The sequence below is a fragment of the Danio rerio genome, chromosome 8, assembly GCF_052040795.2.
Source record: "Danio rerio strain M-AB ecotype USA chromosome 8, GRCz13ab, whole genome shotgun sequence".
Classification (NCBI taxonomy): domain Eukaryota; kingdom Metazoa; phylum Chordata; class Actinopteri; order Cypriniformes; family Danionidae; genus Danio; species Danio rerio.
In genome coordinates, this window is record NC_141028.1 from 32,838,588 (window position 1) to 32,857,119 (window position 18,532).

General features: G+C 34.7%; 1 protein-coding gene across 4 annotated transcripts in view; it reads left to right on the top strand.

The window, feature by feature from the left end:
- The window catches only part of specc1la (sperm antigen with calponin homology and coiled-coil domains 1-like a), a 63,710-nt gene that overhangs the window by 43,159 nt on the left and 2,019 nt on the right, over positions 1 to 18,532 (top strand). For 2 of the 4 annotated variants that reach the window (XM_087263583.1, NM_001039816.1), the window contains 6 exon segments: positions 444 to 534; positions 6,735 to 6,821; positions 7,740 to 7,893; positions 8,109 to 8,211; positions 13,348 to 13,464; positions 15,366 to 15,425. In XM_087263583.1, the coding sequence (XP_087119709.1) occupies positions 444 to 534; positions 6,735 to 6,821; positions 7,740 to 7,893; positions 8,109 to 8,211; positions 13,348 to 13,464; positions 15,366 to 15,425 (612 nt within the window). 4 annotated transcript variants of the gene reach the window in all.

Here is an 18,532-nt window from a genome sequence, read left to right on the forward strand (position 1 = left end):
AGCACTAAGGTTATATAAGGATGGGATTGTCCAGACATTATGGAGGTGAAGCAAGGACAGCAGACAAAAAAGGAAATAGATCTAAAGTCTTATCCTCCTGAGAGGAGTTTGATTGATGTCCAAATCGAGTTGCTGTTCAAGGGGTTTAACTGAAACTGGCCGCGATTCAGGCGTCCAGCAGAAGTCATGAAGGGAAAGAGACCTTTTACAGGGATCAGATGCAGAGACTTATTTTCTCCCAAGTGCAGAAGAAAGCATGTGGCGCTCTGAAATGAAATGGTGATATGAATCCATCTCAGTAGTGCTGTGGATAGTTCTCTTTTTATGACTCCTTTCACTATCCAGTCTCACCTGAATCGGCACCAATCACACTGATGCTGTGTGTGTGTAAGCTGATATTTTGGAACTGATTGTTAACTGTTGTGTATTTTATTTGTGTGCAGAGACACTCCATCACTGGCTCCATGGCTGCCGCAAAGCCTCTCTCCTCACTTGCAGACAAAAGACCCAGTTACACAGACATCAGCATGCCAGGTAACACACATTCACTAATGACCTTTCTCCTGTCCTTCTAAAGGGCTTTACTGATCATTGTGTGTTGATGTAGAAATACAGTTTCTTTCAGTAGTCTGATTGATTTGACTCACTCTTTACAATAAGATTTTATTTGTTGACTTGAGTTAAAGGGCACCTATGATGAAAATAATCTTTTGGAAGCTGTTTGGACAGAACTGTGTATGGGTATAGTGTCCACAGTCATAGACTCAGTTCATAGTTGTTATAGAGAAGACAAAGCCAAAAAGCTACAATTATTTTTGTTACGTGAATAACAATTTTTTTTTCTAATAATTTGGGTTTATATTAATTATTAATAAAAATAATTATTTTTGTTTACTCACAAGCAAAATAAAAATGTATCCACACTATATGGATGTATAAAAAAGAAATTTTAAAAAATGACGGACATAAATACTACATTTAAGAAAAGTATAAAAATAAAACTAATTATTTTACTACATATTACTTGCATATTCCTACATAAAAAAACACACACCCACACTAAAAAAATTTAATTTCATCAAATATGTGTATTATTTGTCACTAAAAATAAATAAAAATGCTAATTATTGAATGGTAATAAAATAATTACACTAATATTAATTCATTATAAATGATTATAAAATGTTGCCTGAAACCAACATCAAAACATTTAAAATCAGAAAACCTACTTGTGAAACTTCATTAGTTGTTATATTGTAATTTCCAGTCCAGTATAAGCTGTTTAAAGTTTGTGGCATCTCATGTAAAAATGCATATGAAATTAGAATATTTTTTTAAACGGTTAATTGTTGGAATATCAAGTCAATTCCATGCGTGTTCAATAAGAAAAGGTCTGGAGAGGGTTTTCTTCAATGCCAAAAATATTAGTAATTTATTAGATACAAATTAATAATTCAATGACAGAGCTCTGGGTTACGTTACCCCAATGCAATACAAGAATTGCATTCAAGAGGTTCGCTACTAACATACATTTCCTGACTCCAGCATATATACACAACTGATATTAACAGGTGGAGTTTGGCGTCACGTCACCTATCAGTCAATCTGCAGTCCTTTGTCATTTGTACCCCCAGACATACTTCCTCTTTTTGCAACCCTTCTCTGCATACCAGAACTGAACAGTTATGTTCGTCTTTAATATATTTCACACCTTCTACAAGCATCATGACAACTTGTGACATGTCTAGAAAGCAGTCTGGAACAACCCTAAATTTATTCTTTAATATATTTCCTCTGGTCAGCAGTTCCTCTAAAAGTATGCAGCACAGTAAAAAAAAAGAATAAGTGTGTCAGGTCAACATGCTATTATGCAAAAGAAAAAGATTGACTAATATGTTGTTAGTCTAAACATTTTTCTAATAAAAATAAAGACACAAAAGTAATAAAAATAAATAAATTTTTTCCTGCATAATCACAGTAAACTGGACCTGTGTGGGATGCCTGTTCTGCTGCTCCACCTTGCTCTGCCTGCCTGAATGTTTTTATTTATATATTTATTTTTCATTTTAACCTATTATAAACCAAAAATCACACTCTTACTGTGAATCATAGAATTCTCCAGAAGTTGCACTGATGCACTGAGATTTGACTCAGAGAGGCAGTTTCCTCATAAAAGACAGACGTTTTCCTGACACGGTGGTTTATGACCCCCGCAAAAGCAGCATTGAACTCATGATGAACTCTGATGTAATAACTCGTGCGAAAAAACACCACGTATGAACAAATACTCCAGTTTTAACCCCCCTCCCCACGCATGTTCACCATTATTATGCTGGAGCGAGAAGCCGTGTGTTTGTGAACGTGCACAATGGAACATAGAGCCCTCTCTGATATGCTTGTTTTTCAGTTTACAGGGAACTCTTATCAACATTGGTGGAAATGATAGTGTTTTGATTGGCGTGAGGATGACTTATGTGTTTGGGTGATCGGTTGCCCAATCTGATCCCTATTATAGTTACAATGCCTTCCACTAATATTGACAAAAAAAGTAATATACTTTTGCTTAAGATTTTTCGTAAATGTTTCAATTATACACATTTTCAAACCCCACAACCCTTGCTGAAAATAGAACATATAATAGCGTTAAAGATGTCTATTATTCAAGCTAAAGTTACAGCTGTTTGAAGAAAAATAATAAGAGAAAGAATGAAAAATAGATAAATATACATAAACACTTTCTAACACTAAAAATAATAATAATAAACACAAAAAATGAAGAGGATGAAAAGATAAATAAATGAAAGAAGAAATTGTCAACGTAATCAAAAAAGGGGCTTTTGCTCAAAATACTATACCAAAAAAAAAACACAAGCTTTAGATGCTTGAGTTTGAATGAGATTAGAGGCTTTTTTTTTTCTTGAAACCATTCCATACACTTTGTTGTAATGTAAAAATTAGGTAATGTAGGTGACTTTATGATATTTTTTTCTCACTTAAACCATCCTAACACCATGTCCTAACTGCATGCGACATGACGTGATTTCAGTGACAAGCATTTGACTGTCTGCTCCAAACATGAAGCGACTCCACAGAAAAACCTAGCCATTTCTTTAAATATCAGCCACTCCACTCTCAATAAAATGTTAAGATTCTAATCAAATTAATACACATTTAACCTATTTAACATTATTAAAAGTACATAGGCTGTGTGTGTACTGTTGCTGTCTCTGGCTTTCATTTTAACATGGTGAACTATCTGCTGCTGCTTTTACTAGTATGGCAATAAATGTCAAGAAAAATGGTGTTCAGGGCGTACTCACACTATGTACAGTTTCCTCGAACAGGCCAAAGCATGCTTGTCCCCCTCCCGTCTCCCCCAATGGCCCGCACTCACATTACAATCTGGCCTGGGCACGCGTACGACATCGATGCTGCGCTGTTCAGTAAGCGCTCTCGCTCAGCACAGTTGAGATTTTTCTAGTTATATCGCTTTAGTCCTTAAGGATGCGGTGACACTCTGTCAGATAATTCACCAAACAAATCAGCCACTTTTGACGCTCATAAAAAATCATAAAGCCCTCATTCTGCAGAAATGAAGAGGTTTGCTGAAGGTGCGCCGCTGTCGTGAAGTGAGCGGTTTGCGTATTTAATAAACTACGGAAGTTTGCGTTCACTCAACAGTAAGAATGATTAATAAATCCATATGAAACAGTCCCTTAAAAGTCACGTCTTGCTTTCAGTTTCGGGCTTTTCAGCGCACTCACACTTCTCAAATGATCCAGGACACAGGCCTGGGCACGGTACGGACACTGAATAAAGCACATAGTTTGTACCTGAGGAGATAATTATCAGCAGTTTTTTAGTTTTGCTTTCCCACAATTTTGCAAAAATAGAAATTTTTCATATAATAATAATATAATAATATATTAACATGAAAAAGATGGCCCCACATTGTGTGTGATTCAAGAGCTCACATTTAGCTGATGATTGATAATAAAGCATGTTTGGCATGCTGTCCCGGGAGACTTGAGTTTATAAGATCCTTGAGCCTGGGGCTCCCCCCCGTTTGAATGGCGACAAGGGAGTTTGAGCTCAGGTAGATCTTGAGAGCTCCGTTGCTTGTGAACATGTTAGGAAGAGCTAAGAAACATACCTGACTAAGAGTTTGGCTTATTATGCTACTTTGGATTAGTAAATTTACTTATTTTGTATGTCTTTGGATGGTCGGAGGAAAAAAGGGAACCCGGGAAAACCCACATGAGCACGGGGAGAACATGCAAACTACGCACAGAAATGCTGACTGCTGTGAGGCAACAGTGCTAACCACTGGGCCGCCGTGCTGCCTTATCAGGAGAAGAGGAAGGAGTAGGGGTGGAAGGGGGGGATTCTTCATGAGACGAAGATGACTGTAGTGAAAAACTCTGGTTATTTATAGTGAGTGAGTATTCATCTGATTGGCACATTATGTGAAACTGATGCAGGACCAGCCATGATCAATCATAAGCACATGATCCTCTCTTATGCTGAGTTCAGACTGCATGATTGTAGCCCTGATTTTGACTCGCCAACAGGTTTTGAGAAATCGCCGACAAATGCCTGAAATCACAGGCAAATCAGTGCTTGTTCATGCGAGTAACCATCACACAGTATGAACTGTCAAAGACACGATATGAGAGAATCGCAGATGAGTCGCCGATGCCTGTGAGATATTTGGCATGCTAAATATCTGGAGCTGTCGGCGATTCAAATCATGCCGTGTGAGATGAGTTTTGACTGAAAATAACATCGGCAATCGCCTACAGCCAATGAGAGAGCAGCATTGACTTGTGTGTGTGTGTGTGTGTGTGTGTGTGTGTGTGTGTGTGTGTGTGTGTACACCTGCTGGACAGCGGGAGGCTGGGGAGAAGTTAAAAGCGCTCCTTTTCAGTTTATTTGGACCCCAAGAAATGAAGGGATCAAAACCTCAAATATAAACTAGTATAAGTTTGGCTGGAGCACAAGTGTCTGTTTGACGTGTCATGTGAGCAATATCATAACCAGTCGAAAATGAAAAAAAAGTTGAAAAGAAATTGCTAATTCCCTTCAAACCCAGGTGAGCAAATAAGTGCATTTTCTACCCCATTAAAGGCTTCTTTCTCATTATGTAGTTAAATACAAAAGATATACTACGTGTTTTTGGTTGTGAGATGTAGTTTGGACAAAGTTGTCGGCGATTCTCCTTTTGTAAAGTCATACTGTTTGAAACTCCCTGTCGCTGATCCATCTTGCAGTGTAAACAAAACAGTGACAAAACGCTAGCCCAGATAATCATGCAGTGTGAAAACATCTGTGACACGACTACTAAGAAAATCATGCAGTCTGAACTCGGCATTAGTTAGTTCAAAAATAAATTGCACTTAGGACACCGTGTAATGATGTATTTATATGAGACCGACAGAACCTCTTCCAGAGTGATCCGTAACACTTCCAGTTGACTGGAGTTCCTTTTTCATGGCCCTGAACCCTGATGGTGGAAATGGGAATTTTTGGTGTTTCTGCTGTTTTCTTAAAGTAACTTCACATTTTGTGAAGCTCAACAACTTTTTGGCACAATTCACTCTGCTCTTTTACACATTGTAACATATGAGACAGAGTTCCCACTGGTCATACTATTTCTGGAATATCATGGATTTTTAAAGGTCTATTCCACACATTGAAAGTCAGGGAATTTTTATACTATTTTGTCATGGAAGTCATGGAATATCAGGGATTTTTTTCCATTAATCAAAATTTTCTATACCGGAACATTATCTATAGTTTTTTTTTTTCTTATAGTGGCTATTGCAGTCAAGCAAAATTATATTTGAGCTAAAACCATTTTAACATTGTTAATATTTTAACGTTTTATTATAAATCTACAAGCACAACAGCAGGCCTATTTTTCCTGCTCTTGAGATACCATAGAAATTCCGCTTCTAAGTCAGTGAAAGTCAGGGAATTTGATATTTGTCTTAAAATGGGAAAACTAGTGACGGAGTGACTGTGGCCTGTTTCCTCATATTTTTAGCCATGTGAAACGGGAGCTCATAACAATTGTAGTAAATATTTAATAATATCAATAACACTAATAATAATTGTAACAAATAGTTGAACAACCTGTTCATAATAACAGAAGCATGTTTAAAAAAAAATATCAGTGGGAATGAGCTTGCTTATATGAATTTCTATTGATACCAATAATTATGGTATGTGTTTTTAACAAAGATATTCATTTTTTGATACAGCCATGTTGTGTTTCCAATAGTTTGCTCCTAATGAGAGACATTTTATTAATATTTTGAGCAAAAGATCAAAATGTTACAGAATAAAGTTATTTTTCACAGCATTCTTTTCTCATTTTGCCAATATTAGTAGATGGGCACTCTATTGAGACTAATCCACTGTCAGCATTGATTTCATTTGTCCCCAATGATGCTTTCCTTTTTACAGATTGATTTGATTATACTTGAAATTGATTGTGATTGTTTTGATTTAATGTGCCATAAAGTTTTATTGTCAAGCGTGTTTGTAAACTGCACAGTTCATTCTGTTCAGCACTCAGATGAACTGATAAGCAATTATGAGATTCTGATTATGACGTAACATCTATCTTTCTCTCTCTCTCTCTCTCTCTCTTTCTCTTTCTCTTTCTCTCTCTCTCTCTCTCTCTCTCTCTCTCTCTCTCTCTCTCTCTCTGTTTGTCTGTCTGTCTTTAGCTGAGCATCTACTCAGAGCAGCCAACAGTCGTCCAGCTTCAGCTCTTCAGAGAGTCTCAAATATGGATACATCAAAGACCATCACAGGTGAAGCTTTGACCCTTAAAAGCAAATGCAGACACCACAATTTATAATAAACCTTGACTTTGAAAAGAAATTTAACATACTAGAAGGATCTCTGAAGGATCATGTGGCATTGAACACTAGTAATGATACTGGAAAATTAGAAATAATGCAAACACAAATTTAAAATACAAATATGAAGATTTAGGAAGCCACTTGAAAATTTCTCACTCAAAGTTTTTCTGGATTTACTTTTTTTTTTTTTTTTAAATAAAATGTGAATATTTGTTTTATTCTATAGAGGTCTAATACATTTCTAGTCTAATTTCCAAACTGCACTATAAATATTGTCCCTTAAAACCATTTTATTTATTTATTTATTTATTTAGTTAGTTAGTTAGTTAGTTAGTTAGTTAGTTAGTTAATTGGTTTGTTGGTTATCTATTTATTTATTCTTTATTTATCATTTGTTAAAATTTAAAAATTGTGGTTATTCTACCAAATAATTGATTTTTTAAACTCTGGAAAAACTGAAGTTGGTATTGTGCTGCCTAATAATTACAGCATTGTACATATTCAAATATACCGAGTTGTCAGATTCTGTAACTGTTGCATGTGACTTCAGTTTCAGATTAAATGAATAGTTCACCCCATAATAATCATTTTCTCACCATTTAGTCTCATTCAAGTGGTTCTAAACTTTTATGAATTTCGAGATATTCTGAAGTATGTTGGAAAAGCCATTGACATGGTAGGAACTAAAAAATACTATGGAAGTCAGTGGCTGTTTTTGTCCCAACATTATTCAAAACAAGAAAGGTTGGAACAAGTGAAAGATGAGTAAATGGTGATCTATCTCTTTAATATAAAGAAGAATTGTATTCCTCCACTACTTTTACCAAGTAAAAAGTTGACGAGATGTTTTCTCTGACCGCTGGTTAGTATCTCGGAGAAGCAGTGAGGAGCCGAAGCGGGATATCAGCACTCCTGATGGAGGTCCGGCTTCCTCTCTGATAAGCATGAGCTCTGCTGCCGCGCTGTCCTCTTCTTCCTCTCCCACAGCCTCCGTCAACCCCACTGCACGAAGCCGCCTTCGGTACAAAACCTGCCCTACAGCTCAAACTATCTCTTGCATATTTCACATATTTTAGGTTTGCATGCACCTTCAAAATTTCAAAATATTTGTTGATATGAATCTGACATAAGTTGAAATGTAATATTCATAATTAATATGAATATTCAGTAGTTTAAATAATAGCATGAATTCTAAAAGTCTAAAGTCATATTTTTTATTTTGTTTTATGCATGTAGAGAGGAGCGAAAAGACCCTTTGTCAGCTTTGGCTCGAGAGTATGGTGGTTCCAAAAGAAATGCACTGTTGAGGTGGTGTCAGAAGAAGACTGAGGGTTATCAGGTAGGTAATTATATTAAATTATAATTTATTATATTGTATTATATATATTTATTTATTTATTTTTGTGACCCCTGTGGTGATTACATTGTATTAAAGACACAGCAATAGCGTCAGATGCAGCACATTTTATAGCACAAGGTAAAACTTTCTGACACCTTTACGGCACTCGTGTACATCAAAAATAAATACAGGCCACAGTTGCACATGGAGGATATTCTCTGAGTGGCGTTCTCCAAAATTTAAACAAGGAATAGACTTATGTGTGCTCCGTTGTGTGCAAACTTTATGAATTTATAGCCACCTCAGGGAATATTAAGGGTCGTGAGTTATTTTAAGAGGCCGCAGACTGAAAAATTTAGGAACCCTTGGGTTAGCAGGAAGTAGTGAATACGGTCTGGACCCTTTATTTCTGAACACAGTTGATGCATCTCATCTTTCATCTATCATGCTGGGTATCAGAGAACAGTGTGGTGTAAGGACAGGAACTGAGAACCACTGAAATAATGATTACTTAATTATCAGGAAAAAAGGCAAATACATTTAATAAAAAAAATGAATAAATAAATTAAAAATTAAAATAAATAAAATACAGAATAAAAGGTTGAATAAAGTAAACAATTATTTTGCATATTTTCTAAATGAAATACATTATTTCTAATGAAATAGCAAATTTTGCTTAGGTAATAAAGGTGTTTTGTCGTTCCACTGTTGTTGAAATGTTATCCTTGGCAACTCTAATATGGGATCTTTGTTCAAAATAATAGATAAAATAATTCCCCATGCCACACTACTGTATATATATCCCTGTTTTTCCCAGATTTTAGTGAAATGCTCTTTCCTACTTCCAGCCAAGGTCTTTCTCTTCCACTAAAGCGTGTGTGGTTGTCATAGTCACTGTTTATCAAGATCCTCACCAGGAAGTGCGCTGGATTTCTCAGGCATTTTAAATGGCACTTGACGCAAAACAGGCTCATCAGCAGCACTTCTGAAAACAAACTCTGTCAATTTACATCATCAGGGCATTTTTTTTATGTAAATGACTACGTTTTCTTTATGCAACATAAAGTCTTCTATATTGTTTTATTGGTTTGTCAATAGATTTATTTATTTTTTTTTTTGCTTTTAAAGGTCATCTGTCTTTGTTTTCCACTTCCACAAGCTTAACTTTACTGTTACTTAATTTGTTAGCACGTATTTTAGAAAACTAGAGTAAACATGAGTTTTATCTGGTTGTGGTAGTCACTGTTAAACACCAAACCTTCACACGTGAAACTGATAGCCGACACCACAGCTGATGAAACCAATGGTTATCAAGAATTAAAAGAAAAACATCATCGTGCTTCTGTGGTTATATACATAACCTGTACAATAATATAGAAACAAAATACGTCACTAATTCCTCTTAACGCTCCCTACTCAAACCTAGAGAAAAATCGTGAAGATGCACTCATGGAATAAAGACTGGCTGATCTTGTAAAATAAGGTTTCACTTACTCTGATATGCATCACTGGTTGTTCATTAAAGGGGTGGTCCACTACGATATTATATTTTAAACTTCAGTTGATGTGTAATGTAGCTGTGTGAACATAAACAGCATCTCTGAATGTAAAATATTCAAAGTTTAATGCAAAGGGAGACCTTGATTTGTACAGAGTTAGCTTAGCAACGCCTACAATTAACGAATTTTGGGGACTACAAAAAATACTTCCGCCCCCTGTGAGATCACAAAAGTTCGTTATTGCGCATCCCACACTGCGCAGGTAAAGGCCGTGGCCAGAGGCGCTGTAACGTTACTGCAGAGAGAGAAATGCCATCCTGCTGTTTCCACAGAGCTGTTCTGTTTCTGTTGTTGGGCTTCCAAATGACACGACCCAAACACAGAAGTGCTTACAGTTCAATATTAATTATGTTCCAGAGAACTATAAAATACATAGCAAGCATGATTTGACAAAACACAGCTTCCAGAATCTCTCCCAGTTCAGTGCTGGATTCAGTTAAAATCTCCTCAAAGATGGAGCAAGGAGACGCTGTGAACTCTGAGTCATGACCTGTAAGTGTTTTTATTTGTTAAAATTGATCATGACATGTACAGTGTCTAACTTTAACGGTGTGTTGTAGCAAAGATGTAAACAACGGGAAATTATGGTAACCGCTAACGACTTAGCTAACGTTACAAATCCATATTTATCAAACGGCTGTAAACGCACACACACACATACACATACACGCACTCTTGGCCAGCACCTGCGTCTCTCTGTGTGAGACGGCAGAATTTCTCTCTATAGGCAGCTATGCTATGCGTTTTACAACTCGGACAATAAAGTCGCAAAAGATATGTGAACGATTCATGTTACTTACACAGGCATATTCCGCATATGCATGAAAGACGTCCTGTAACGCATTGATTTAAAAAAAATACAGCAATGATTTCCCAACTGGAGTGTAACATCAAAAACAAATCAATCCAGGCTCACAAAGGTCTCATCTCACATCTTGTGCTTTATTCTGTCACCACAGAAAATAACTTAATCCGAGCATGAGAGAAAAAGAACAATAAAAATCTCTCCCGCGCACATGCGCTTCTCGTGTTACAAATACTTCATCGTATACACGCATAAACACACTAAAAGGCACAGAAACAGTTAAAGGAGCCGCATCCCATTTTCACTCGTTACAGACACGTGTTGACTGACTGACTGACTGACTGACTGTTTACACAAAACGCGCGTGCTTGTCAGGGCGTGACGTGAAGCCGATCGGCGTATCACAGCATATTATGATGATGACCAATCAGAGTCACTTGAGGGTGGGCCTTTTAGAGGAACTAGGAAATATGACAGTCGTTTTCATGTTAGCTGAGTAGCTGTGTATAATCAAAGTGAGATTTATGAAAAAATAACACGATTTCCTTCAAGTTAAACATGAGCACACATTGCTTTGCATCTTATTAACACAACCAAGCCTTAAAAATAACATTCTGGACCACCCCTTTAAAGGGTTAGTTCACAAAATAAAAATTCTTTGATAGCAATATTTCTTGCGATAAAGAGAAATTAGCTTTTTTTATCATTTATTTACAATGATCACACTAAAAACACTATTAATGGATATTTTTCAGATTGAGTTGCATTTAAATCTGACTAAAATTGTCAATTGCAAACATTAGACTCTAAAATATAATGAATAACTGAAAACCTCTGCAGACATTCTGATTCTGACTCAGTGTTGTTGTTTTAATCACTTGACTCTACTTACACCATTAATATTTACTCTCTGTGCTGAGGCACTAAAGGGTCATCTTTGTGTCCGCTGTAGCCAATAGACTGATTCATGCAGCTACTGTACCATTTTAAAAGTGAAAGCAAGGCTGTGATGGGAAGAAACCCCGAAGTATTGCCTGGAGACACATGGGAACGGTGTTCACTCTACCATATTGATGTGTACCTGGCTATACACCTTATCAGAGAAGGGAAAGTGGCACAAATTTATCATCTCACCACTTTACAAGTGAACAGAAGACCTGTTCTGAATGGATGGTGAAAATAAAAAGGAATAACAGATCTCATTTTCAGCTAAGTGAAGGGAAACGGCACTAGTTAGCTAACGTTTCCTTTCCAAAACACATGTTTTAGCATGTTAAATCTGTGTTTGCTGTGAAGAGCAGTGAACTGGTGAGCGTCATGGCTCTTTCACAATCATTTATGTCGAGCACTGGTGAATACTATGGAAACTACACTTTTACAGAAAACACGAGGGTGTGCTACAGAGGACTGCATTGTTTTATCGCTTACTGGGTTAAATAAGCTTACCTGGTGCAATGAACTGAAGCCACGAGGACACTTTAAGCGTATTACTCTTAAAGAGATTATGAATTTGTTTGATGCCTAACATGCTTTTTATTGTTAAATTAAACTTAACTGAATGATATTAAAGTGATGTTTACACCATATCTGCACTTTGAAATCACTGCAACAGCTGGAGGTTTGTAGTCCACAGCATGATGTTGCAATGTTTCTTCCCACCGCAGCCTCACTTTCGTTTTGTGGTAAGGCTCAATGTGATGGATCAAATATAGATCGATTATGCATGTAACATTCAAATGCTAGACACATAAAGTTTATAAAAATACTTTTATCACACTTCTCTGCGATACAGATTTTACACATATTATTATTGTTGAAATTACAAAAATTTCTTCTCATTTTGCTCCAAACCTAAAATAGTGTTCATCTTCAGAAAATGAATGAATTTACTAACACTCTGATAGTCCAAAATGTTTGCAAAGAGATCTTTATGAATTTAAATCCTGTAGAGTTATGACTGCTTCATGTAATGGACAGATTTTAATTCGGCTTTCGTGTATATAAACACTCACAAGCATGGTTTACAACATCAGGTTTGGTCACGGAGGCTCTGGTTCATTCTTGCATGTTTCATAGCATGTTTGAGCTTCAGCAGGAACCAGTGAGTTTTGTTCTTACACGTTAAGAAAGTATGTTTAAAATTCTGATTATGTTCACTCTTCAATCTATTGTATGGATGTAAAGACAAACCTAAATCAAGTCTGTCTATCATACAAGCTGATAATGTCTCTTCAGAAGACTTGGATTAAATCATTTTTTGCATAATTTTATGATTGTTTTGAAGCGCCAATGTTTTGGGTGAAAAGGCTTTCATTGGAGAGGAAAAAAGCCTTATGATTGGAATGACAGAATTTTCACTTTGCAGTGAACAAACGCTTTAAATTTCTCTGAAGGAATAAGAACCGATGTTCCCAATGCTTCAGCAGTAGATCCAACAGTATAAGAGGATTCTGTCTGCTCTTCTGCCACAGAAAATTGAACTTCAAGCCATTGAAATAGATCTAAACCATGTTATTTTGCTCTTGGAGCTCAGATAAGGTTGTTGGAGAACTTCAATGAACAGGAAATCTGCTTTACACATTTTACACCACAGGAAGATGAGAAAATGCTGCAGTGTGAGGTAGTGGTTTACTGAATGTGGCACATTGAATTGCATTAATTGTACAACTTTAACTGAATCAGGTTCAAACTCTCTAACCTACTTTTAAATGCATCACAGCTTTATTTTATGATCCTACAGTCTGTTTTTTTTTGTTATCATTTGTTTTGCAGAACATTGACATTACTAACTTCAGCAGCAGCTGGAATGATGGACTTGCCTTCTGTGCTGTCCTTCACACGTACCTGCCTGCTCACATTCCCTACCAAGAGCTCAACAGTCAAGACAAGGCAAGTATGACTAAATATTAGAAGAAGAATTCAGTTACAGTGCATTCCAACGGGATATATCACACTCTTAAGGGCACTTCCTTGTGAAAACAAACACGGCAGCCATATTGAAGTGACCTTCCAAACTTAAGTGCTCAAAACTGGCCGCTTCGGAATGAAGGATTTCTAACGGTAGAACTGATAGACACTTCGGGCCCCCATAATTATTTGTGCAGGAATTTCCCTAAAATAGAGATAAAATAGAACATCTAAAACACACCTTAAAATGGTTCAATATCATTGAACTAGGCTGCCAGTATTATTAATAATATTAACAATTTAATTGCTGATGCTTTATTATAATATAGGTTATCATCACCATACAGACCTAATCTAAATGTATTATTTTAACAGGTTTAAAAATTGTACGTTCAAAAAAAAGGTACAAAATTCCGAAATTCCAAATTCTGAAATTAACGTGTTTTTTACGTATTCATATGTGAAAAATTTGTCACTTAAACAAACCTTGTACACTGAGTCTGATGGGTATTAATTAGTCCATTATGAAAAAACATTAAACATTTCAGAGTCAGATCAGGCGTTGTTCTCCTTTCTCTTCTCTAAAGTAGAGCTACATATTGTGTTCATCCAACACAGCTTAGAGAGGAAGGAGAGTTCAGCTCATTTTCAAAGAGCTGCGCTATTATAATAGATGGTGGCTGCATTAATGTGTTGAAGCAACAGCACAAAAGCGGATCATGCTTTCTTTTATCATATCTATAACCAATATGTCTTTATTTTATGCACTGTTAGACATAAAGTTATCTATAGCTCAAATGTCATTTTATATTTAACTTTTCGCTTTAAACACCTCTTAAAGTGCTTGTTCAGATGTGAAAAGTGGAAAAAATTTAACCTGGTTCGAATTTTTTCATGACGGACGAAAGTTTCGGAGGCAGTCTGTCAATATGACTGACACAACATGAGGTCTAATTCATTTTTTAATAATATTTATTAAAATTCCAGATGAAAATTTCCATTTTTCCATGGTTATTGCCAACTGAATGCAAAATTTTCATCCGAAAAAGGTATCTGAAATGCTTTGCCTTTTTTCACAATAGATTAATACGCATCGGACTGTGTGCAAAGTTTGTTTACGTGATGATTTTTTTCGCATATGAATATGAAAAAAACATACAAAACTTTTGGACTTCAGTGTAAAAAGACCCTAATTAAATGTTGTAAACAAATTTATTTGCAAAGGAATGATGAAGGGAAATAGCTACCATTTTATAATCAAATTTTATTAGTAAACAAAATGGATTAAAATCAACAGCCATGTTATATGTTAAAGTTAATAAAAATTGCAACAATTGTATTAGTTATTAACTCAATTAAATAAAACTATTATGAATTTTTAAATGCGTTATTAGGCATTAACTAAGACATAAAAAAATGCTTTTGTAGCTATGATTACTTTGACTTTAGTTAACTGAAATGATTTTAACAAATAGAGCCTTACTTTACAGAGTTTTTTAACAAAAGATCTATAAATAGTCACAGAATTATTTTAAAATGTAAAATAAATGTTTGAAAATAAAATGTCTTCAAGCATTTGGTGTTGTGATGAACAACCACTGTCAATTCAACAGTCTGAATATTTTTAAAAGACACTTATTTATTATTATTATTATTTTTATTATTAAAGTTATTTTAGATTAAGTAAATAATTATTCACAGTATTTTGATGTGCCGATGATATCAATATTGTGTTTGTTTATTATCACAATGACTTATTGAATATCAGCATATGTCTACATTGCACAAATCAATATTAAACCAAATAATTGTCAAGCTTATAAGAACATTGTTTTTAGGTTAATCTGGGTTTTGTCATTAATCTCACAACTATTTGTTTTCAGAGACGAAATTTCACCCTGGCCTTCCAAGCAGCAGAAAGTGTGGGCATCAAGTCCACTCTGGTAAGAGCTTTAGGTATTTTAGTATTAGCTTGAACACAACAGGCTCATTGAGGCTGGCTGACGCAGTGAGCTTGTAGTTTGTACATGTTTAGTTGTCCGAGCGTTTGCGAATGAGCAACGTGCACACAGACCTGATGCAGATGTACGGCAGCCTATTAATCATGGAGGTGGATTATTTCTGTCATCCACTCCCATCCTGTAAGCTGAAAGCAGGTGAAAACCTGGAAACACTTAATTATCAGCCAGCGCTGGTTATTTATAGCACACGGTATAGGATTGTTTCCTTATTGTGAACCACTACTTAAACATGTTCACATGCTGAAAACACCTCTGAAGGTCTTGAGATTCTGAAGTAACTTAATGTGACTAAAGTATATCACCAGTCATGAACATTTTTAGTAAGTGTTGCAATTCCATGCGTGTCCAAGAAAAAAGGTCAGGAGAGGTTTTTTCTTCATGTCAAAAATCTTAACCATTTATTAGATACAAATGAATAATTCAATTCACAGAATTCTGTTATCCTCAATGAAATGCAAACGTTACATTCAGGAGGTGCGCAACAGTTTTCATTTTCTGACTTTAACTTATATAGGCAGCTGATATTAACAGGTGGAGTTTAGTGAAATTCTATCATTGTCCAGTCCTCCATTGGCTGCACCCCAGACATAAGTCCTCTTTTTCTATGAATTTTCTGCACAATAATAAAAGCAAAAGACTTTCTGTGTTTTTTTAACACCTTTATTTCTGCAGAGCTGAGTTTACTTTTGACCAGCATTTATCTACTTCTGCAATAATGCTAATTAGCATGCACAGCATCCCACACAACAGTACAGTTCAGTTAATATATGACCCTTAAATGACAAATAATTGTTTGATGAAAAGAAAAGAGACAAAAATAATAAAAAATACATTCCTTTTTCCCAACATAAGACTATACATTGTTCATGATAAATTCATATTTACTATGATGAAGGAAACAAATAATTTCACATTATAATATTTACTTTATTTGGACTATTACGGATGCTACAATTGCACATTGAATGGAGTTAACAGAATGGATCTGACTTAATAACAATAATATCAGGCATGGTATCTCTTGTATTGTAGAGATGGGCCATATGGCAAAAAAGCAGTCTCTATAATTATTTCCCATATTGAACGATAACGATACACATGTTGATTAAAGTTGTTAATGCTTCCAAATTTAAAACAGTAATCCAACGACTGATGCCAGAAAAATTAGAGGGTCTGTTAAATGGCAACACATCATTTTGACAGATACATTTCTGATGGCTGAAAATTTAGTACATCTCTAATATCAACACACTTCTAGATTCCCATTGTTGCACATTTCTGCTGTGTGATTGGCTCTTAGATAAATATAGAGTAAAAAAGTCCAGAGATTATCATTGTTATTGACTTAAATTTTTATCACAATTCGATATAATATTGTTTATTGGCCCAGCCCTGGTTTATTATCACAATGTACTGCAAATATGCTAGAAAATGCTAAAAATTGTTGTTGTGACACCCTACTGCTAATAGCAAACTAAACTGTAGCTAACTAAACTAAATAATGGTGACAAATTGATAGTAAAGAAAACATAGTAATGTTTATATGAGGTTGTGTTAATTATATTTATTACATGTCATAAATAAAATATAAAATAGTTAAACAAGTTAATATTTAGTGCGTAACATTTTAGCAAAGAAAAATATTTTAAACAAATCTGAAAATTGTGTCTTAGAGCAACAATGCTGTGCCTTGACTCTTAATGAATCTATTTTTTAACAGATCATTTGAGTCTGTTATTCAGTTATCCATTCATAAAGGCTATCGCTTGTCTTGTTTCTAAATTAATTCGCTTTTTTTTTTTAAACAATTAATCTAAATGAATGATTTAATGAATCTCTCATTGTGACATGAACTCCTTAACTCTTTAATTGCCTGCTCTACCAAATGGTTGACCACATTTAGTATGTAATATACACATTTATTTTCCGGAGAGAAAAAATATATAAAAGGAAAATACCAAACAAATTCATAATAATCTAGTTGATCAAAAGCGCCTTTCAGACAGGTTCACCAGCCTTTGACTACATTTGTTCTCTTTAAAAGAGTAATACTTAGCAAATATTGTGCTTAGATATAGTTGAAGTCAAAATTATTAGCCCCCCTTTGAATTTATTTTTCTTTTTAAATATTTCCCTAAATGATGTTTAAAAGAGCAAGGACATTTTCACAGTATGTCTGATAATATTTTTTCTTCTTGAGAAAGTCTTATTTCTTTTATTTCAGCTAGACTAAAAGCAGCTTATAATTTTTTTAAAACCATTTTAAGGTCAAAATTATTAGCAGCTTTAAGCTATTTTTTTCGATTGTCTACAGAACAAACCATTTTTATACAATAACTTGCCTAATCAGAAAGCAGTTGTTAGAAACAAGTTATTAAAACTATTATGTTTATAAATGTGTTGAAAAAAAATCTTCTTTCCGTTAAATAAATACAATAAAATCGGGGAAAAAATAAACGGGGGCTAATAATTCTGACTTACACTGTACATTAGACAAAACTATTTTTTATTTAATTTTTTTTTTATTTATTTATTCAATGCACTGTCATTTATTATCAAAATTATTACTGATGTTTAAATGCCAAAATCTTTTTTTCCACTTATTTTTAAAGTCTAAAGAGAAATGGAGTATTGTTTGTTTTTATTATTATTATTATGTGATGCATTATTTGGTTACTGATAAGCAATAAATAACACTTTAAAATATAAGGAGTTTTCATGTGATTTACTAAACTAGTAGTGTTTTGAAATTAAGGACTGCATAGTAATCGTGATAACAGTGAAACTGTGATTATTCCTTAGACTATAATCACACAACTCGAATCTATAATCGCTGCATCACTATTAGGTATTGGGTAGAATTAGGGATGTAAAATAAGATCATAATAAAGTACTAATAAACAGCTAATATTTAAATAATAGGCAGGTAATAAGCCACTAGTTAATGGTGAGAATTGGTACTCAAACTAAAGTGTTACATGCTAGTGTTTGTGCAATAACCTTTTTTTAAGTCATAATATATATATATA